This window comes from Nylanderia fulva, unplaced genomic scaffold (genome assembly GCF_048542155.1).
Source record: "Nylanderia fulva isolate GAGA-0341 unplaced genomic scaffold, ASM4854215v1 Scaffold127, whole genome shotgun sequence".
Lineage (NCBI taxonomy): Eukaryota > Metazoa > Arthropoda > Insecta > Hymenoptera > Formicidae > Nylanderia > Nylanderia fulva.
The window spans coordinates 295,307-319,673 of NW_028189485.1; the positions used below are offsets into that span (position 1 = coordinate 295,307).

The following is a 24,367-nucleotide window of genomic DNA, read 5'->3' on the forward strand; positions in this document are numbered from 1 at the left end:
ACAAGAGTGGCCTTCACGGACACAGAAAAATAGACACAGTGAAAAGGGAAAAAGTCAAATGGCAAAAAAATTTTCACACGGAATTTGGATCGTGCAAGGACACAGTAAAAAGGGCACAATTAATAGCCAAATCTAACCTGTTAAAATATGACTTTAAAATTTAAAACCCCTTAATTTATACCCCCTTTTTATTTAAAACCCAAAATTTTTAAAAAACCAAATTTGACACCAAAATTTTTATACCGTTTATTTAAAAAACCGAATTAAAACCCCAAATTTTTTAAAAACCTTCTTTTGTACACCAAAATTTCTACCCAAAAATTGACACAAAAATTTTAACGGAAAGTTTACAGGAAAGTTCTAAGGAAAGTTCTACAGGAAAAAGTTATACACCAAAAATTCTAACGGAAATTTCCCCGGAAAGTTCACACGGAATTCTAACGAAAAGTTTCCCCCAAAATTTTCTAAAAAGGAAAAAGTTGCCCCCTGGAAAGTTCTCCGGGAAATTGTACCCGAAATTTTCTACGGGGAAAATTTCTCACAAAAATTCACACGAAAGTTGTACACCAAAAGTTATACATCGAAAGTTGTATATCGAAATTGTTGGACATTTTAATTATTTTGTGGAATATTAATGTTTTTTATATATTGTTACGTATTTTTTATTAACATTATGAAAAGAAGCTTTGACATAACATATATAAAAGAGATAAGGATGACTAATGAGAACATCGGAGCAGAATCAAGACGCAAATTTGTTGAAAATTTATTATAAAAATGAGGGATAAACAGTAATGTGCGAAAAAAATATAAATTTAAGACATGTTTTTTATTTAATATTCAAACAAGCTGTACAAAAAGTTTTTGCGTAATATTTTTGGCCAATGTCACACTTTTATAATTGTATTTTATTGTATATAATATAGAACAGTGTTTGATTATGTAGTATTTATTTTATATTTTATTACTCATATAAAAAAATACCACGTTTAATATTCTATTATGTATATTATCTATTTATAATATATTATATTTTATAAATACTTTAACGTTATATCACAAAACTAAACACAGAATCGCAAAACACTAGACTTGACACACTGAGGCCCTGCGCACAATAGGAAAAATATTAACTATTAAATACCAAATAATAAATATTTAATATTAAATATTTAATATTTTTCCTATTATGTCTAAGGCCTAAAGATAATGTTATAAGAAAAAGTTATCAAAATCCATTTTTGGTGTTAAATACATTTCTAGAAAACAAAATCTGTACGTAAAAGCAAATTATGTATACTGATTGATAATTCACTATGAAAACTTGTATTTCCGTAATCAAACGTCCTTGAAATGTTAATGATTACATAATGGCGCATTATATTTTAACAAGGCAATTATTTTAAGAATAACAGTATATTTTTGTACTATTGCTATCTTAACTTAAATTCATATTTAAGAAGGCAATTCGCAATTTCACCATAAATGCAATATTATTACAACGTATTATAAGAAGAGGTAGTCAAATACCTCTTTGGCATTACATATATTGCTTGAAAATAAAATGTGGATGTAAAAACATATTAAGTATATTGATGGAAAAAAATTTACTACAAGAAAACTTGTACTTCTGTAATCAAACTTAAATTTTTTAAAATCTTGATTAATGTAGAAAATAAAATATACTAGTAATACAGTATGTTGTACAAGTGTCATTTTGACTGTAACACAAAAGTATTTAAACTTATGTAGTAATATTGCGTTTCATAATACGCGTCACATTTTAGCAAGACAATTATTTTAACAGTAACAGTAAATTTATGTAATATTGCTATCTGATGTATTTAAACAACTTAAACTCATAGTCGGACAAGACATTCGCAATTTTATCACAGAGATGCAATACTATCACAATAATATTGTAAGAAAATGTAGTCAAAACTATTTATGACGACAGCTTATGCAGTAATATTGCGTGTTTAAAGATATAATTTATAGAAAACAGTCTTTTTACGAAATATTGCTTGGAATCGATCTTATGATTTTATAACTCGAACATAACTTTGAAAATTTACATTACATATCGGACACCGATTAGCTTGTAAACGTTTAATACATTGGAAACAACAAGCAAGATGACCACATGGTATGAAAACGTGTGTTCGTTCGTCATTATAACACAGAATACAAGTGTCCGAGGAAGATTTTTCTTTAGATGCATCTTGATTATCCTGCAGCGCCCAGTCCACAGTATGATATGGAACATCTACAGATGCATTGCTGTCATCTGTGTTTGTGGGAGAATTTAAATATCCGTAATCATCTTCTGGAGTTTCGTATATTGATGGATCTATACAAAATAAAAGAAAAGGAAATGTAAAAATAGTTTATACGTGCGAGATTCAAATTCATATCTTTAATTAGCTTTTAAATAATATAAACCTTCGATATTTGAGAATTCAGTCTCAGAATGAGAATTAATATCGATTGTCTCAATTTCCTCATGCGTAGTTTGCGCAACTGTTACATATGTAATTTCTCCCTGTGTATCGGAAGAATTTTCTGTGTTTTGATCTAAAAATAAAAAATTAATTGGATTATTTTATATAAAATAATTTTTACACATTTTTATTTAAATATTTAAATTAGTAACAAAATATTGCGCAAAGAACGTTGAGATAGAAAAACCAGAAAAATAGCAGACTTGTATAAATAAATAAATGTGTATATATATGTATATATATATATTTATGTATCTTTCTTAATTATCTATATACAAGTTGCTATATAAATTAAATAATAAAATATGACAAAATATTATTAATAATATTATACCTTGCATATTTGGAAATTCAGTTTCAAAATTAGAAGATGTAATATCAACTGTCTCAGGTTCCTCACGCGTCGGTTGCGTAAATATTGCAAGTGTGTCTTCTGTCTGTGTATTGGAAGAATTATCTGTGTTTTGATCTGGAAATGAAAAATTAATTTATTTTATATAAAATAATTTTTACACATTTATATTTAAATATTTTAATTAGTAACAAAATATTGCGCAAAGAACATTAAGATAGGAAAACAAGAAAAAAAATGGTAAACTTGTATAACTAAATAAATATATATATATACATATATATATACGTATATATTTTCTATTTATCTATATACAAGTCTGCTATATAAATTAAATTTTAAAATATGACAAAATATTATTAATAATACTATACCTTGCATATTTGGAAATTCAATTTCAAAATTAGAAGATGTAATATCAACTGTCTCAGGTTCCTCACGCGTCGGTTGCGTAAATATTGCATGTGTGACTTCTGTCTGTGTATTGGAAGAATTATCTGTGTTTTGGTCTAAAAATAAAAAATTAAGTTTATCCATTTTTTTTAACAAACTTATTGTAAACAATAATTAATATTAAGATGGAAACATCTGAAATAAACTTGGATTTTAAAATATGAAAAAATTTGATATCTGCATCTCTTCTGGATACATTTTCTTGTCTTCTACGACTAGATTCTCTTCTAGATGAATTTACATTTCGTAATCTTTGTCTAATAAAATTTTGCCTTTCTGAAATAAAAAGAATAAAATAATTTATAAGAATATTGTAAGGATAAGTTTAAAAATCTAGCAACAATACTTGAATATACGAAAAATAATGATGAAGAAAAAATGTTAAAATAATTAACGCTAATTTGATCACTAACTTTAAACAACATTTATATATTTACCTGTCTGAAGTGTGTCGTCCAAATTATCTGCAAATAACTCCATGTTTGCAGCTTGTACAATATTACTTGACTCAGTATCTAAAAAGATAAAAAACTATTATACACATTTTTATTACAATAAGTTTATGGTAATTTATAGTATAATTATTTTTTCTCTCCCTATTTTTAACTTTTATTTAAATTTAATGAAAATAAAATTATAATACAGAAACCTAATAGTGATTTAGATATAATAGTATGGATACAATTAAAATTGCGCTATGAATGCTTCGAAATATTATTCTATCTCTGTTTTATGTACCATGAGAATAAAAATAGAATGTTTTAAAGCACTCGTAGCGCAGTCTTGATCGCAACCCATATTTATAAAATAATATAAACATAATATATTCAATAAATTTATTTACCTTCTAACAATGGCATTTGTTCCATTTGAAATATGTCGATATTCGTGGTAAACATCAGCAGGAAATCTTTTAGTGGCAATCTGAAAACAATTTAAGCTTTAATATAACTTAAATTATGTATAACATAATCCTTTTACTCAAATGTAGATTACAAAATTATACCTTTTATTAACTAAGTCCTGTTGTGCATTAATAATTTTGGTATCGCGTTCTCTATTTGCCCGTGAGCGGTTTCGCCGAGATCTAATACCATTTTTTAAACGTCGAAAATCCAGCTCTTGATCCGTGATGAAATTCGATAACTTTTCTAAAAACAAAAAATTAATTAAAATTAATATATAAAGTAAAATATATTGAATAATTTTTATTAATAAACATGAAAGTTGAGAAATAATATATAATTATGAATATTTGTATAATTATAAATATTTAAGAAAAATATATTATCGTAAATCTTACCTAAAAATGTCCAAATGTTAATATTCCTTTTGCCTAGTTTCTGAACTGCAGTATTATGAAAACTTTCTACTATGTTGTTTGTACGTACAGGGCAATTATAAGTACTAATTTTTGATGCCATATTTGACCAGGTAGGTCTCAGGTAAGATGTAAATTGTAAAATAATTGGATATTCAGAAGAAATTGAATCAGCTTCAGTTTGTATAATAAATAACGCTTCGTGAAACATTTCTGGTGGCAATAAAGGTAATGCCATTGTCATAGAAAGTACCGTTTTTGGAGCATATGAAAGATGTAGTTTTCGCCATTTACGCAGTACAGCCTATAAAAAGTACAATGTAGCTTAAGTTCAAGTAATATAATGTAAGTAATATTTGTTATAAAAATAATAAGATTAAGAATTTTTTGTTACGGCGGAATAATAAAACTAAATAAAAAAATATTAAAATTTTTAAAATATTTAATATTTTTTATTAACTTGATATATGTACATTTCCCTTAACAACTGTTATACAGAGTGTGACATATTATTCCTTACCAAAGAAATAAGTTAAAAAATTTTGAAAATTACCAAAAATTACCAAATAATATGGAAACTCTTGCTGCAAGTTTATCCACATATGCACCTCTTGAAGGATTTTATAAAGAAATTGTAACTTGCAGCGATGGAAAGAAAGCACTGATATTTACAAGTAATGAGCTGTTACAAGAATTGCAAAAGTCAACAGAACTTTATGTAGATGGCACATTTAATGTAAGCTCATATAACAAGTAAATTTATTATTTAAATATATAGAAACTTTATATATCATTATTACAAAGTATATTATTGTTTTTATATATATAAATAAATAATTTATATATATTCAAATAAATACAATAATTAAATACAATACATTTATATTATGTTAATTGATTTTAGATTGTTCCACGTACACCACTAATGAGCCAAATGTATTCGATTCATACTCAATATATGAATGTCGTAGGTATCAAAATTACACTATAATAATATAGTACACTGTAATAATATGTATAATTGGTTTGTTTAAATATCATGTGCATGTTTTTTAATAAGTAACAAACGAAAATATATAAAAAAAATAATTGGAGCTTGCATTTTAAATCAAGTGTTTTCACAAAAGACAATTTAATTATAAACATTGATTTAAATTTTTTAATGTAGAGACAAAAATAATAGAAAAAGAAATAATTTATATGTGCATTTAAAATAATTATAAAACAATTATTTGAAATAACAATATAATTATTTTTATCTTTTATATTGCTTTAATATAATAAAAATCAAATAATATATACTAAATTCACATTTTACATTTTACATTTTATTTTTTATATTACACATTTTTTCAAACATGTAATATATTATTTTATAATGAATATATATTTTCTTATATAAATTAGATTTATTGTCGTATATATATTTTTAGTTGTATGTATTATATATATTTTTCACAGGGTATTGGTATGATTTTTATCTTATGTGAAAGTCGCTCTAGTAATATGTACACAGCTATTTGGAAAAAAATTATAGAATTAGTACCAAGTCTTCAACAAAATTTAAAGTTTATAATGAGCGATTATGAGACAGCTGCCATGAAAGTGATAAATGAACAATTTCTAGCAGCAGAGGCGCATGGATGCTGGTTTCATTTTAATCAAGTATATTTTTAAAATTAAATATTAATAATTTTTTGAAACTTATTCCATATTATTTACTATAAATAAATTTAATGATAATACATAAAAATGTAATTATAATTATAATATATAGAGAGATATATAGAATACTTATCAAGATAATACGTGTATTAATTGTATAATAATGTAGTCATTATTTTATTTATATAATAATCTAAAAAATAACGTTATTAAGTTGTTTCTTGCTTTAATAAAGTAAATTGCAATGGTTATGAACATTGACATTAATTGACATTGATATTAATACATCTCAAAATATTTATACACATAAATCTAAATAACATTAATATACTTATAGGCACTTTTGCGTAAATGGCAGCGATTAGGATTAATGGAAGCACCAAGAAATATTTTATCTATGACAATGACTATGGCATTAGTTCCATCTAATTGTTTTGAAGAAGCACTTTCTATCATACAACTTGAAGTTAATCAAATTTCTTCTAAATATCCTGGTGTCAATAATTTTTTAGCTTATGTACGTAAAACCTGGTTACCGTTGGCAGCAAAAGTTAGTGTTTATGATTGTCCTGCAAGAACAAATAACATAGTAGAAAGTTTCCATAACATAGCAGGAAAAAAATTTGGCAAAGCTCATGGAAACGTTTGGAATTTCTTAGGTAACATTGCTATACTTCTAATTTTTTGAATAAAATGAAATAAAAGCAAAACATTTTAATTGCAAAAAATTATTAATGTGAAATACTTTTGATTAACATTTTTTTTATTTTAAAAATAGTTAACAAATTATTGAGTGTTATAACAAATAATATATTCTTATAGATATAATCTACGCAAATTGATAATTGACGAAGAGATAAAACTCAAACGTCTACAAACAATCAAAGTAGGTGAGTGGCGTGCAAGTATTAAAAATAAAAAACGGGATTATAAAATACTGGAAGCTCAAGCAGACTTAACGATTGGCAGGTTAGCTAATAATAAAAAACGTGTTTTATATTTTTTATTTGATAATATTAAGATTTAATTATATTAATATTATCGTATGCTGCTAATAATTAAAATTTAATTATTATGGTATATATAGTCTGTTAATATTTCCTTCTTATGTATCATATCTTACATGTAATAAAACTGTACTTTCTATTTCTCGTAGGTTAAATCTTGAACATTTCTTACGTATGTTCACCGATAGATGTGAAAACTTTGTGAAGGCCACATTTCTTTATAAAGATATATTTTTTAATATAATATATTATTTTGAATTTTTTCATTGAAGTATATTCTATTAATATGGTTATAGTATATTCTACTAATTTGCTCTTTATTATTCAGAATATTAATATTGCATTCTTTTTGTTGCAGAAAATAACAATTATGAACATAACTTGACATCTGACAAAAAAGATGCTCTGTGTGCGCCTTATACAACAAAAAACATATCACATAATATTGAAACTGAAAGAGAAAAGAAAAAAACAATAATGCCATTACAAGAATTACTCGATCATGAAGAAAGCAATAGTTCATGCATGACACGTCTAAAGAGAAAGCTGTTAAACACTAATAAGGGTATGCAAATTTCTATGTTATGATAATTGTCAAGTTCTTTTAATTTAATTATATTAAATAATAATTAAGTTTCGTATTTGATTTGTGATATTTTAATGTACGTTTATTAAAGCTTACAATAAATTATAAAACTAATTATACAATATTCATTTTGAAAAATATATTTGCATATAATTTTCTAATTTATATTTCACTTTTCTTTTAAATCATTATTACTGTTTCTTGAATATTTTTTACTAACTATTGCTTTGTATTTATTGACAAAAAATTCCTACGAAGACGACTTACACAAAAAAAATATTAATTTTACTAAGTTAAAAGAATTATCTGTGGTTTTACACAAAATTGATGAACCAATAAAAAAACATCACAGAATTTAATTTGTACAAGGTAAGTTTAATACAGTAGTTTATATGTATATGCTTACTTTATAATTAAATAATAGTTAAGAGTATACGCCTGGAAGATAGAAAAAATAAAAAATTGTTAATGGATTTTATTATGATATTAAAAATTTATTACTATACGTTAGGTTATTTATTTATCTAAGAGTGTGTTTAGATGGAAATTACTGTAACTTTGTTAATATTAATAATTTTTTAAAAGTTCGTTATATATATATATATATATATATATATATACATATATATAACACGTATGTGCAGAACATATCTGTAAAATTAATTACTAATATCCTTCTTTTTTTTTATAAATGATACGTTGCTTTAAAAAATATTTTAACATATTTGCAAGATAATTTTACTAAAGATAATACACAGGAAGATAAATAAACAAATATTAAATTTTGCCCACAAACACAGATGAGAGCAATGCATCTGTAAATGTTCCATATCATGCTGTGGACTGGACGCTGCAGGATAGTCAAGATGCAGCTAAAAAAAAATCTTCCTCGGACTCTTGTATTCTGTGTTATAATGACGAACAAACACACGTTTTCATACCACGTGGTCATCTTGCTTGTTGTTTCCAATGTATTAAACGTTTAGAAGCTAATCGGTGTCTGATATGTAATGTAAATTTTCAAAGTTATGTTCGAGTTATAATATTATAAGATCGATTCCAAGCAATACTTTGTAAAAAGACTTTTCTATAAATTATATCTTTAAACACGCAATATTACTACATAAGCTGTCGCCAAAAATAGTTTTGATTACATTTTCTTATAATATTACTGTGATAGTATTGCATCTCTGTGATAAAATTGCGAATGTCTTGTCCGACTATGAGTTTAAGTTGTTTAAATACATAAGATAGCAATATTACACAAATTTACTGTTATTGTTATAAAATAATTGCCTTGCTAAAATGTGACGCGTATTATGAAACGCAATATTACTACATAAGTTTCAATAATTTTGTGTTACAGTCAAAATGACACTTGTACAACATACTGTATTACTAGTATATTTTATTTTCTACATTAATCAGGATTTTAAAAAATTTAAGTTTGATTACAGAAGTACAAGTTTTCTTGTAGTAAATTTTTTTCCATCAATATACTTAATATGTTTTTACATCCATATTTTATTTTCAAGCAATATATGTAATGCCAAAGAGGTATTTGTACCTCTTCTTATAATACGTTGTAATAATATTGCATTTATGGTGAAATTGCGAATTGTGTTTCTCAAATTTGAGTTTAAGTTGTTAAGATAGCAATATTACAAAAATTTACTGTTTTTGTTAAAATAATTGCCTTGTTAAAATATGACGCAATCAGTATACATAATTTGTTTTTACGTACAGATTTTATTTTCTAGAAATGTATTTAACACTAAAAATGGATTTTGACAACTTTTTCTTATAACATTATCTTTAGGTCTTGCGCATAATAAAATATTAAATATTTAATATTAAATATTGAATATTTAGTATTTAATATTTAATATTTAGTATTTAATATTTAATATTTAGTATGTAATATTTTTCCTATTGTGCGCAGGGCCTTAAGTGTGTCAAGTTTAGTGTATTGCGATTCTGTGTTAAGTTCTGTGATATAACGTTAAAGTATTATAAAATAATATATATTATAAATATATAATATAAATAATAGAATATTTTAAACGTGGTATTTTTTTATATTGAGGAATAAAATATAAAATAAATACTACATTAATAAAAACACTGTCCTATATTATATAAAATACAATTATAAAAGTTGTGAACATTGCCAAAAATATTACGCAAAAAACTTTTGTACAGCTTGTTTGAATATTAAATAAAAAACATGTCTTAAATTTATATTCTTTTTCGCACATTATCTGTTTATCCCTCATTTTTATAATAAATTTTCAACAAATTTGCGTCTTGATCTGCTCGATGTTCTCATTAGTCCATCCTTTATCTCTTTTATATCTGTATGTCAAAGCTTCTTTTCATAAATGTTAATAAAAAATAAGTAACAAATATAAAAACATTAATATTCACAAAATAATTAAGATGTCCAATAATTTCGGTATACAACTTTCGATGTGCAACTTTTGGTGTACAACTTTCCGTGTAGAACTTTCCGTGTAGAACTTTCCGTGTACAACTTTCCGTGTAGAACTTTCCGTGTAGAAATTTCCGTGTACAACTTTCCGTGTAGATCTTTCCATGTACAACTTTTCGTATAGAATTTTCCGTGTAGAACTTTCCGTGTAGAATTTTCGGTGTATAACTTTCCGTGTAGAACTTTCCGTGTACAACTTTCGGTGTACAACTTTCGGTGTAGAAATTTCGGTGTACAAATGAACAATGTACAAATTTTGGTGTACATCTGAACGGTGTACAAGTAAACGGTATACAAATTTTGGTGTACAAATTTTGGTGTACAAATTTCGGTGTACAAATAAACGGTGTATAAATTAACGGTGTACAAATTAATAGTGTATATCTTAACAGTGTCTAATATTGTAGGTATCAAATTTTGTGTCCATTTGCACTGTGTCCAATTGAGCCGTGTAGAAAATTTTGTGTCCATTTGCCCTGCGTCCATTTGCACTGTGTCTATTTGAACTGTGTCCAAGTGAACCACTCTCCAGGAGGGATGGATAAATATAGTATTCCCTTTAAGAGAAGGAGCGGGCTTGGTGAAGCTGCACATGAAGAACGATAACAAATTCTTTAACCATGCATACAATTTGAGAGACGTCCTTATTCGATTAGGCCACGCCGATCTTACTTCCAAGCTAACCACGGACGTTGAACCTGCAATATAAAATTAAGTTTAGAGTAAATAAGCGTATAAACTATACATACTTACATAATCACATTATTCGTATATCAAAAATAAGGTAGACATAATTTTTCTCTCTTTACATATAAAAAAAAAAAAAAAAAAAAAAAAAACTTTTTTTAGAATAAGTTAACGTATAAGGACAACGTGCACATAAGCACTTTTACATTAGAATCTTAGTATATTTATATAATATTTGCCTTATTCTTATTTTTGTTAAACTACGTTATCTTATATATAATATAATCCCAACCCGTTAATACACATGTACACATTACAATAAGGACTCCGAAAAGAGCCATTTTTCTTTTTATTTACTCTTATTTTCCTTCCTTTTCGCGTTCTATTCATCGCTTGCTCGTCGAATTATAGTAAAAATACCAGTATACCATCGCCTCTTATAGACTCCTAAATTATAAGGAGAAAAATAAACTATAGGTCTCGAAGCAATGGTATAACGAAAGTCATAAAATCAGAAAGGAAAATGGCCCTTTGAAAAGGGAGATAAAATTAAAAAAAAAAGAGGACGAAAGACAAAAGAAGGGATTTTAGTGGTCACCTTCTATCTTTCCTCTTTTTACAACATTAGTGGTATTAAAAAAAAAAAAAAAAAAATTTTTTTTTACATATATATATTTTATTAACATTTATTATAGTTATAAATAAAGATAGTTTATCTAAATAATAACTACAATTATAGAAAAGGCGCGTATAATCATAAGGAATTATACGCGAATTTTCAAAAGAAATTAAACTGAGTCTTCGAAAAGAAAGAATCAAATATAATTGCATTCTTGCAAATGTTGTGTTTTACACCCCCAACATTTGTCTAAGGCGGGGGGTGTTACGTCCTGCGGTCTTCACGATTCTTTTCTTTCGAAGAACGCAAAGCGATATCTTGAACATCAAAGGCGGATAGAGAACGAAACGAAAAGCAAAGTAAACGTAATAAATCGTGAAATCTACGAATCTCTTTCCTTTCGGAGAGTGTAAAATGATATTCAAAATATCGCAGACCCGCAGATAAGGCACGATGTGACAGGCGAGGGAAAACAATTCTTGGTGCCTATTTCTTTCAATAGAACCCTTGAGAATCAATAAAACTTTCCGAGAACCTAAACAATCCTCGCCTGACAGATCACCGGACGTGATATCTGCTTGAGTCACAACTAGAGGAGCAATAAAATATCAACCTCCCTCTATAAGAACAAATTCTCCATTGGTCGAAACCCAGGACTCTAAACAAAGCCCGAACCAATCATATTAATTTTCAAAACCAAAGGACGCCTCCAAAGCGTCATTGAAAATTTCCTTATTCGTCGGGGATATTAACAACTAATGGAGAAGGAGGAGCAAGGAGGTTTATATACGAGTAACACCGTGCGAGCGAGACACACAGGCTTTTTCTCTCAATTCTTATTCATTCTCATTCAGTCAGTCTCATCCCGTTCGCAAACTTCAACTAGTTTTATTTGAGTGTTCAACCGAAAGAATTATTAATTCTGTTAGTATTAATTTCGCAAAACGAAATCCCAGCCGTCGTCAACCACCGAGCCACCTCCAGCTGACCAAGGTTCTTCTTGATAAGTAGTAAGTCTACCTAACACATTCACACCGATACTTCGTACAATTTCCGGGAGTTTAATCAAATCATAAAAACTAGAGTCTTTGGGTTCGCCGTTGAATTCGGTAACCCAATTATTTACCTCACACCCTTTGGTCCTTCTCCTACCTTTCTCCCAGAAATCACTCCGGATTCTCCGCAACAGCGGACGACTTCGTGATTTCTATCCTGTTCTTCCGAAATCACTCCGGATTCTCCGCAACAGCGGACGACTTCGTGATTTCTATCCGCTTCTTCCAAAATCACTCCGGATTCTCCGCAACAGCGGACGACTTCGTGATTTCTACCCTCTATTCCAGAAATCACTCCGGATTCTCCGCAACAGCGGACGACTTCGTGATTTCTACCCTCTATTCCAGAAATCACTCCGGATTCTCCGCAACAGCGGACGACTTCGTGATTTCTATCCTGTTCTTCCGAAATCACTCAGGATTCTCCGCAACAGCGGACGACTTCGTGATTTCTCCCGCTAGTAAATTAGGAAATAAAAAGGAAAGCGAATATAAAAATATACACATTGTATATGTATGTATGTATGTATATACATATATATATAGCTCCCGCGATTTGTAACAGAACCCTTTCTTTCTTTTAATCCAATTTAAACCACCCGATCTCGTAGTGGACGGACCTCAAAACCGAATATCGCGGACCGCGTTCAGGTCGTCGAGGAATCGGCGGAATCGGCGGCTGAAACAAAGAGCGGGTCGGGGTGTAGAAGACCCTACTATTATTATCAATAATATTAATTCGTTCGACACCCACACACCACACACGTCTCCCATTCCCACATCCTCGGAACTTCCCTAAATTCCTTCCCCTTCCTCCCCTAAGCTCCCCGATTTTCCTAGATCTCCATCCCCTGCTCCTTCGACAATCATCTTCGAGGAATCCCCTGTCTCTTCCCCGTCATCCTCCGAAGACTCGGAACCTACCGAAGAGATCGAAACGATCGATCTCACCGAGGAAGAGCCCAGGTTAACTTTAGACCAACTCCGAGCCTGGTTAATTGATCAGATTTCCAGGGTACGTGAAGTACCTGAGGATGGATTTACGATCGGTCCCGACCTCGTGGATCTAGAGGCTCTGGCGCAATTCTTAACAACTGCACATCCCGACGAATTCGTATATTGGTATCTTTCCGAGTCGGAATATCCTCTGCTCGTCCCCGTCCAACTCCTATTTAAAAAACTTTATTCCCCCTCTACTGTCCAACTCGAAGAAATCCAATGACCTGTCACACATACCTATACACGCCTACTCTTAAAATTAACCTTATTGCTAAATTGTAATGTCCAATCGGGGTATTAATATTAAAATAAATATATATATATATTCTCACACACCCTGTCCGTTATAATCCCGATTGATGACCTCCGCACTTATGTAACACCCGCGAGATATACACACACACTCACATCGTGCACATAAGGTTTTCGTGTAGTTTAAGTATTAGATATGTAAATACCTTTTCTTCTTTTCTAATTTCATTAAAAATAATTATATTAAACTAGATTTTTGGGATGAATCTGGACTTAATTATTTAAACACAAAAAAAAACAACCACTCTCATTCCTTTCCATTCTGGAAGTCGCACAGGGTCCCATCCCACGCAAAAGAGATTTAATTCTCTTGCTGAAAAGGGACCACCGAGCGAACTGCCCTTTAAATAGAGTAAGAGTCACCCTTGCGGTCGCTGACCTATTGCGGGGCCCTTCGTACGTTCGCTCGGGTCGAACAGACGCACCGTCTAGTGTCGTTCGACATCAGTATAGTTACGTTCTTCCTTCGACTCTTCCTTCTTATTGAGTCGGGACGTAACAATATTAATAAAATGTATTTTAAAAAAGAGAAAATAAATATATAAGAAATAAAACAATTATGCGAACGTTTCGGCTGACATTTCAAGCCTTCTTCAGCGCAATACAAATATTTTACTTATAAATTAGAACGTGATATTAAAGACGGTAGTTAACATAGTCAAGATAATAAATATGTGAAGTCAGTTATTGTCTCAATACATATGTCTATTATTAATGTCTTAATTTGTGTAACAGTCTTAATTAAAATAAAATAAAAAATAATAATAATGAACACAAAACATGACACAATATTAAGTTTGGTAGAATATTTGGAAATAATGCAAATACTTTGGTACAATATTTGGAAATAATGCCGTTTACTCGGCTAACCCTGAAGGGGTTTACATATATATAAATGTATATAATTACTTATTCGTTGAAAGTGTTTGGAATGTTATATCATTCACTTTTCTTTTCGTAATATTTCTCACAAAATTGTTTAAACAACTCAAGTTTTTCTCGATGTCTTCGTTCTCTACCTTCTTCTTTCTTTTCATGTATTTCCTTCAAAGTGTCTTCGACACTTCGATTCTTATTAGAAATCTTCTTTTTCTTAGCATTTGTCTCTTTATCAGAACCGTTTTTTTTGGTTTCATTTCCAAGATTAGATAATATTCGTTTCTTGTTTACAACTAGATGTTTGGCGTCCATTAAAACCTATATTTATACACAAATAATGTTAAAATTACAAAATATAATTAAAAATTTATAAGATTGATTACATAATTTAAAATTAAAATTATACCTCAGGTTCTATGCTATCATCTAATCCTACAATTCCTGATAATTCATTTTCATAAGGAACAGTCATTTTACTCCGCCCTGTACTTTTGTTGTTATCGATTGCCTTCTTCTTTTGTTTCATGATGGTTTTATACCGATTTTCACATTGCAGGGATGTTTTGAACACACCAAAAATATTTTTTAAGTCTATTGCTATTTTCTCCCACATAGTTTTCTTTGTTTTAAATTGTTTCATCGGACCAATCATAACCATGTATTGACCATATTTATCTAGGAGAAATTTTGTTTTACCTTCACTCCATTCTGCCAAATCTTAAAATATTTATATTATTAGACCTTTATTGCATTGATAAATGTCTATTATAATTTATTTACCAATAATCACCAAGTTATCTGTCGGATAAAGTTATCTAGAGGTGAAGAAATTGGCCATAAGCAGCACAGTAAAAAATATTATTTGTTTATAATTTCCACAGAAAACAAATATTTACTTTTGCTATTATCAGTCTCGTCTACTTCTAAATTTTCTTGCGATTCCTGAACATTGCTACATGGACGTCTTGGAAGCCACCTACAACTGGCTAATGTCAAAGACTCCAGACTGGGTGGCGGACAGGATGTCCAGGTTCGCCGAGCTGGTAAAGCACTGGGCGCGTGAGCAGCAGTGGATCATTTCTGATCTCGCACGCCGCGAGCGCGCCCAGTGCGGTAAGGAGGAGGTCAAGAGTGACGGAGCGGTCCCTGGTCGTGGAAAAGAGTTCTGCGATCGGGGGACCGAGACGGAGGAGGGACTTGGGGCGCCTTTCGCCGAGACTCCTTTGCCGGGGGAGTTGGTGGTCAGACTCGAGGACGTGTCCTCGAGGCTGGCTGCCAACTCGGACCGGTTGGAGTTGGTCGAGAGGCGCCTCAAAGAGATGGGGTCGAGTCGGGCGAGTGCAGTCCGACGCGGCGCGGTCCGGAGGGAGGTCCCGGGGGGAGTGGAGAAGATGGAGGTGTCACGTCCGGCCGTATAAATTTTTTCGTTTACTCCAAGTTCCTTAAACGCTATTTGAAAAGCGCGCCAAAGCCGGCCATGACGCTTAACTCCGCCTAGAAACTAAGCGTGGCGCTTCGTAGCGCCTAAGGATCTCCCACCACGGTGAGAGCCCCTACTCCGGAGAGTTCCCCCTCTGCAGGCCGCCGCAGGCCCGAGCCGCCGAAACGAAGGACCTCAGAGCAGTCCCGAATTTCGGCAGTTCTCTGCGCGACACCGAACAGTATAGTCGCACTCCTAAATTCTAACTCTAAGTCCAAATTCTAAATCCTAACTCTAATTCTAAAATTCTAACTCTAAGTATAATATTCTAACTCTAAATTCTAAGTCTAAATCTAAATTCTAATTCTAAGTTTTAGTCTCGAATTTTGTACTACTATACGAATAAATCAGTGTATTCATGTGTGAAAACTAGTGTTCAGTATTCTTCAAAACTTCCACTCCCGTGATAAAATACGATAGCGTTTAAATTTGTCATACGGCGTTTGAATTCAGAATAATTCAAACTGTGTTTGGAGCGGACCACCGCTCATCACAGTCAGAATTAACATTCTCAGCATTTGCCAAAATAAGGAATTGATAGTGAGGTCCGCCGCATATCAACCCTCCTTATTTGAGTAATCATTCAGAGGATGCATCAAATTCAATATGCCTAAGACGCGACGCGCAGGAAGGAAGAATCAATTACAAAAACTAAACCGACTTTATCGCGAATCAGCGACCGAGGAATATTCTCAATTCCTCGGAGTGGAATATCAGGCCGATCCTGAATACGAGAACATTTTCAACATTAAAAATAATAACAACGACGAACTCCTACAGTGGAAGTGCATACCAATAACGTTCCAACCACGACGCCTGCCGCCGCCAAACATCCCAGTGAACGACCCTCGCCGCACACACTACCTCCAAGTACGAGCCGACACGATCAAGAAAGTGCTACTAAAGATAAGTGAAATTCACGTTAACCTAAGGAATCGCGCGTGTTAGCAAATTCAGAGACGCTTCTACCACGTGGAAGAGAACATTCTAGAAAAATCTCCGATGCATTTTTCCTCTTTTCCATCGTCACTGCGGAAGCTATAAAAAAAAGGTCGGGCTATAAAACTAGGTTCGACCACCACATGCGGTGCCACTCTCGGAATTCTAACACGGAAAAACGCAAATAGTTCAATCTCTTAAAAATCTTGTGTCTCAAGAAATAACTTCGTAAATCCGTACAACAAAGTAGTCATTTAAACAATAATCAATTGAGAACACTTTCGATTTACCAACATTACCGGCTATATACCAACATACGTTCTTATACCGACATTACCAACCATATACCGACATACGTTCTTTTACCAACGGGTTATCGACACCTTACTGGCACCTTACCAGTGGCACCGTACCACTGTTTTACTGAACAATTACCGACGGTTTTGCCGACGACTACTAACTTCTCGATAACTGCCGGGTTCACCGAAGATCTACGAGCGAATGACGCATTATCAATTCGATTACGCAACAAACACAAATGTGCCCACTCACCCTTAGAGGTATAACTCCTCCTCCAGAAGTTAATCTCTTTGTACCGTTTGAACCCTTATTCTATTGCCAAGTTGGTGTCGGGTACATCCATTTTGAGACTAAGGCAGCTCTCTGCATTTCATGCTACTCCACCTTACCTAGAGTCTCGAAATTACTTTGGACAAGGATTCGGAAGCATACTCTAATCATAGCGGAACACCTATCGGAATAAATTGCGGAGTCTGCAACTTCCGACTTACCCTCACGCGAATCGGTGATTTGTGCGAGCTTTGTCAGTTTACGTACGAAGATTACTTACGCAACCCCAACGACGTTTTGCATAGAGCAATCGACGAAGCTATCTTTATTACAGTAGAGTCACAGGTAGGTCCCACGCAATAATCCGATCACCTCAGTTCCAACGCGAATAACCTCAGATCGCGGGTATCCCCGGGGAGAATCGCATAGATTCGCGTACCCGTAATAGCGATCGTGTCTCGTGGAAAAAGCCGAGCTCTGCATTCAAATTTTCGCAGCCGCGACCCCACGAGACGTAACAGAGGTGACAACAACGACGGAGACGGCGACGGACGACACGGAGACTGAGACCGGGACGATGACGAGGACCGAGAGGAGGACCACCACCACCACCACGGGGACAGAAGGGGAATGGGTGAGGGTGGTGAGGAGAGGAAAGAAGGGAGGAGGAGGGGGGAGCCGCGGGAGAAACGCGGCGACGGAGGCCGTTGGTCGAAACGGCAGGGGCGGAAGGGGACTTGGCGGCGGGGCGACCGTCGCCAACGTTATGGGGGCGCCGAGGTGCTACCGGTGCCTGTGTGTTGGGCACACATGGCGCCGGTGCACCTCGGCGGTGGACAGGGGTAGCCGCTGCTACCGCTGCGGCTCCCCTGGCCACAAGGAGGTGGGGTGCCTGTCCGGCCTTAGGTGTCCGCTTTGCATGGACTTTCGACGGCCGGCCAGGCACCGACTTGAGGGTCCGGGGTGCCTGACGGCACCTCCGGCGGAGTCGAAAGGAGGGGGCGTGCCGTCCCGCTCCCCTCCGTCGCTGGCGATCGTGCCCACGGGTGCGGCCGTCCGCGGCGGTGGGGGTCGGGGAGCCCGCTACATACCGGCGTCGACAATCGACGCCGGATGAAGGTGTCGGGGGGGACATGGGAGCGCCTAGGCGCTCCCCCCTTACACCCTCCGGGAAGGAGGGGCCCCACCGGTTGTGGGTGAACTCTGACCCCTAGGAGCGGAGGGAGGTCGCAACCGGGGGGATCGGGAATGAGGAGGGTCACGTGTCCCTGGCGGGCGGGCATTGCCCTCCCGTCCGGGGCGCCTGGGCCCCTCTCAAGGACGGAGACGTGACGTGTGGGGCCCTCTCACCGGGAGCCATAAGGCACCGGTGGGAGGGTGACACCGTCTACGGAAGGGGGTTTCTCTCCTTCTGAGAGGAACCTCCTGATGAGGGCTCCCTTAGTGAACCGCCGAACCGGACTACCCTCTTGGGAGTCTGGTGGTTGCGACACTGGGGGGGGGCGAGGGGCGATGGCTCGAGCGGGAGCTTTCGAGCCATGACTCCGCCCCTCAAACTCTTTGAGAGGGCGCGGCGTGGGGTCGATGTCGCCCTACGCCGCAACCGCGAGGAACCCGTATAATGACGGGGGGAGGGTGTTGCCTTCCGCGGCATCCTCCCAAGGAGGGATAAGGCGGGGGGGCGGCCAGACGGCATGGGATACCAGCATCCTGGCCGTCCTCTGTATAACGCCCGTGAAGGACATCCTCTGGGGTTTTAGTGCGGTAGGTCCTGTCCCGGCTCTCCGGCCCGCTACGGCGGACCGGCCAGGCGGAGGCGCGGGCCGGCCAGGCGGGGCAGGGAGTCCCACATAACCCCCGCCTCTACCCGGAGGCGGATGGTACCATGAGGTTTCCCCAGAGTAACAAATAAAGAAAAAACAAAAAAAACATTGCTACATTCAGCATGGGATTCACAATTGTTAGTTTCTGGATCGGAATGATCGTAATTAATATGATTCAATATAGTCTTATATGATTCAACAATTCCACAGAAACTGCACGCGACATTTATTTTTTCCATTATGAAAATGTTTTCAATCCTAAATGAATAATATCAAATATTAGTAAAAACTCAAAGATTAGATTAAAATTTTTTTATTTGTGCCATTGCATGTAATAATTTATTGCATGTAGGTGTGTACAATTATTGATAAATACGTGATATTCTTGATCATTTTCTATATTTAATTACATATAATAAAAATCATTACTTAACTGAACACAAGATGTCGAGGTTACTTTTTCGTTCTTCCCGGAATCTAGTCAACTCAAGTGGCACTGAAAATTTCGGCGTGTTCTTTTTCACCTGCACTATTCAGTGCAACCCATGGAACTTGTCTAGTGTTCGTGTGAACTGAGTGCGCACTGGTGCGCACTAACTTTTTTTCAATCGAAAACGCTATTAGGATCCGAATTCTTACGCGACGCGTCTAAGATAGATTATTCCAAGCGCTGCATCGTGTGGCAGCGAACGCCAATTTTTTTTAATGATACCCAGACGGTGAAAATCCCGGCTAGATCGCGGGCCACCGTTTTGCTTCAAGTTAGCAATCCCGAGGTTAACATAGGATACATCCCGCGAATCCATGTGAACGAAGACATCTACCTAGGAGATGCCATCGTCACCAATCGCAACGGCACTGTATACATGAAAGCCGTTAATATAAGCAACGAGGATCACGAATTTTACTTACCTAGAGTAAAATTGCAAGAGATCGAGAAAATTTCCAAATCTTGTCCACAAAACCTCGAGAATCCTTTATTCTATCCCAAGGTCGTAAAAGCACCCCTCATAACCCGAAATTCCGATGTACGGGTTACATAAACACTGAAAACGGTCCCTTAACCTTAGGGCATCTGGGGACCGACCTCATAAAACTACAACACGTTGCAGCATTGACCCAACTAAACATACAATCCCGTCCCGAAGAAATAAAAACACTGCTGCGACTCGAGCACTTAAATGCGGAGGAGACTAAACACGTACATAACCTCATAAATATCTACAACGACCTGTTTCGTCTCCCTACCGATAAATTACACTCCACAGACGTCACTACACACACAATCCCAACAACCGATGAATTAGCGGTCCACACGAAACAGTACCGATTTCCGCCGATGCACAAGGAGGAAATTAGTAAACAAGTACAAGAACTCATCGAGAACGATGTTATTCAACCATCCACTTCGCCATACAACTTCCCCTTGTGGATCGTACCCAAGAAACCGGACTCGAAAGGTAACAAGCGCTGGCGCATGGTAATAGATTACCGGGCGCTGAATGAAAAAACGATCGGGGATGCGTATCCTCTACCGAACATAGTAGAAATCCTCGACCAGTTAGGAAGCGCAAAGTACTTTAACGTATTCGATTTAGCATCGGGTTTCCATCAAATTAAAATGGACAAGGCACATGCCCATAAAACAGCGTTCTCCACGCCGTACGGGCACTATGAATTTAAGAGAATGCCATTCTGGCTTAAAAATGTCCCCGCGACATTCCAAAGACTCATGGACCAGGTGCTTACCGGATTTCAAGGCGCCGAACTGTTTGTATACCTCGACGATATTGTATTATACTCCAGCTCACTGCGAGAGCACGAAATAAAATTTCATAAATTGGCGGAACGACTTAGAAAGGGAGGACTGCGGCTCCAGCCCGATAAGTGCGAGTTCCTCCGAAAAAAAGTCACGTACCTGGGGCATATTATAAGCGAAACTGGAGTGAAACCCGATCCTAAAAAGATAACCGCGGTTCAGAATTTTCCTCGCCCTAAGGACCCGAAGAATATCAAGCAATTTCTCGGGCTAGCGGGATATTACCGGAGGTTTATACCAAATTTCTCAAAGATAGCGCGTCCGCTCACCGATCTGCTAAAAAGGGACGAAACCTTTGTTTGGCACGAGGAACAGGAGACGGCCTTCACGCACCTCCGCGACGCATTGTGCAAGGAACCGATACTACAGTATCCGGACTTTACGAAACCTTTTGTTATAACTACCGACGCGTCCGGATATGCAATAGGCGGTGTCCTGAGCCAAGGGCCAATCGGAAAAGACCTTCCTATAGCTTATACCTCCAGGTTATTAAATAAGGCCGAGCGAAACTACTCAACAATAGAAAAAGAACTATTAGCGATAGTTTATAGCGTAAATTTCTTCAGGCCTTACATATACGGTAAAAAGTTCCAATTGGTTACGGATCACAAAACTTTGGTGTGGCTACATTCCGTAAAAGACTCATCTTCTCGCCTTGTCCGATGGCGTCTAAAATTATTGGAATACGAATACGAAGTATTATACAAAGCCGGAAAAATAAACGCCAATGCAGACGCCCTTTCGCGAAACCCCACTCCAGATCCTTTACCTGAAATTGGACGAGTCCTTCCCCTCTCGCAAGTACAAAGCCTGTCAGACTCCAACGAATCCTTATTTACCGCCAATAGAAAACGAAGCGCAAAACCCCGCAAATCGCAGGTAAAAAGGACCGCGGTGAACAGAGCCCCCCTCCTATCCCCGATAACCGGAAATCGGAGGAAACACACTCGCCCCCTAGTTCCAGCGAGAACAGCGACTCGGAGAACGAAACCGATAGCAACTCCAGTTCCAGTAGCGAGGAGTTATTCGAAAACGTAAACAGTCCTTTCATTCCACAGGCCCCCGTGAGGCCCCGCGTGATAAATATCCCGGACAATTTTGCGACCCGGAAGGATAATCTCGTTATCTTTATAACGCAGCAAGAAATGCCGATCAACAAAGGAGCCCAATTATTGCAAACAGCGAACTCCTTGCCAATGACCAGAGATGCAGCTTTGGGCAGGGCAAGGGTTAATCGCGAGGGCGCCCGACGCATAATCTCACTCGTGGTAAAGGAGAGGTTCTCCGGCGTTACCGAAAAGGAGATAATAAAAGAAGCAATACACTCGCTACTAGATGTTATCCGAGAATTGGGCTTGAAATCGATCTCGATCAGTAAAAGCAATGTCGATAATGTAGAATGGAACGCGATATATAACCTTTTGATTAAGATATTAGACAAAACCGATATAAGAATATTCATTTGTACAAACGACATAACAGTCCCCGAGAAGGACCAAAGGGAACAAATTCTCGCCGAAAATCATTGTTCCGCGGTAGCAGGACACAAGGGCATCACCAAAACCTATAATAGGATAAAAAAACGCTACACTTGGAGCGGTATGAAAACCGATGTCCAAAACTTTGTCAAAAACTGCCGCGCGTGTCAATTGAAGAAACTGGTTCACGTAAAAACTAAGCAACCAATGATCCTAACCGACACCCCCGACTCGGCTTTCGAAAAAGTTTCGATAGACATAATGGGTCCCTTTCCAACCACGAAACAAGACAACTCCTACATCCTAACTATACAAGACTTGCTAACCAAATATTCCCTTGCAATTCCCCTCCAACAAGCAGGAGCGATACAGGTAGCAGAAGCGTCTACTAACGATCTTATTTGCACATTCGGCGCACCAAAGGCGATCCTCACCGACCAGGGATCACATTTCATAAATAGCCTTATGAGAACAGTAGCCCGAAAATTTAAAATTAAACAATATAAGACCACAGCGTATAGACCGCAAGCAAACGGATCGGTAGAACGTTCACACCAAGTACTTTGGGAATATTTGAAGCAATTTGTCGATAAAAATAGTGAATGGGATCAAATTCTAAAATTGGCATCCTTTTCATATAACACGAGCGTACACGAGGGTACAAAATACACTCCGTACGAACTCATTTTTGGGAAAACCGCGCGGGTTCCATCGAGTGACCTAGATATCGAAAGCATGGCCAACGAAAGCTATAAGCAATACCTAACCTCACTATTCAACAGATTCCCAAGCAACCGCGCGCGAAAACTTAAATAATGCTAAGAATAGAAGTAAGAAATACTACGATAAGAAAATCAATACACGTAAATTTAAGACTAACGATAGCGTTTACTTACTTAAGGAACCTAACAAAGGGAAATTAGGAGACCAATATACAGGTCCCTATAGGATAATAAAGATACTAGGGAAAAATAATGTTAAGTTAGCTATAAGCAATAGTAAGACTAAAACTGTACATATGGACAAGTTAAAGCCCTCACCACATCAAGCCTCCACCCCTGAAGACCCCCACTCCGAAGACGAATATATCTCGGACGCCCCAACGGAGGACGGGCCAGTAATCAGCCAATCACGCTAAGATGAAGACTCTTGCAATCGTTCTGGGCCTAGCCTTCCTAGCTCCACCATCCAATGGACTAATTGGATACGACTGCGGAGGACGGGGCCTGATCATAACACTCTCCCTCCTAGATATCGAAGAGTGTAAAACCAACAGCATCGAACCTAAGAAAGAGGAAGTCTACATACAATTGTTCCAACTTAACGAATTC

General features: G+C 35.5%; 3 protein-coding genes across 3 annotated transcripts in view; 1 reads left to right on the forward strand and 2 right to left on the reverse strand.

Moving 5' to 3' along the window:
• Positions 1-5,102, reverse strand: part of LOC146724534 (uncharacterized) — a 6,347-nt gene extending 1,245 nt beyond the window's left edge. The window contains exons 1-9 of the mRNA XM_085479679.1: positions 5,088-5,102; positions 4,610-4,931; positions 4,313-4,457; positions 4,151-4,230; positions 3,744-3,821; positions 3,228-3,362; positions 2,836-2,970; positions 2,443-2,574; positions 2,189-2,350 (exon numbers count right to left, since the gene is read on the reverse strand). Of these exons, the coding sequence (XP_085335805.1) occupies positions 2,189-2,350; positions 2,443-2,574; positions 2,836-2,970; positions 3,228-3,362; positions 3,744-3,821; positions 4,151-4,230; positions 4,313-4,457; positions 4,610-4,931; positions 5,088-5,102 (1,204 nt within the window). The remainder of the gene's footprint in view (positions 1-2,188; positions 2,351-2,442; positions 2,575-2,835; positions 2,971-3,227; positions 3,363-3,743; positions 3,822-4,150; positions 4,231-4,312; positions 4,458-4,609; positions 4,932-5,087) is intronic.
• Positions 5,103-5,186: 84 nt separating this feature from the next.
• Positions 5,187-7,684, forward strand: LOC146724535 (uncharacterized; the record flags this gene model as incomplete). Its single annotated transcript, XM_085479680.1, has 7 exons — positions 5,187-5,363; positions 5,532-5,594; positions 6,089-6,292; positions 6,630-6,951; positions 7,117-7,261; positions 7,449-7,500; positions 7,658-7,684. Coding segments are annotated over 7 exons (990 nt in total), but the record flags the coding sequence as incomplete, so codon positions are not given.
• Positions 7,685-14,987: 7,303 nt separating this feature from the next.
• Positions 14,988-15,399, reverse strand: LOC146724536 (uncharacterized). The gene is made up of 2 exons (XM_085479657.1): positions 15,334-15,399; positions 14,988-15,245 (listed from the first exon to the last, which is right to left on the reverse strand). Exons 1-2 carry the CDS (start codon positions 15,397-15,399, stop codon positions 14,988-14,990), a joined length of 324 nt encoding a protein of 107 aa, XP_085335783.1.
• Between the last annotated feature and the right edge of the window lie 8,968 nt (positions 15,400-24,367).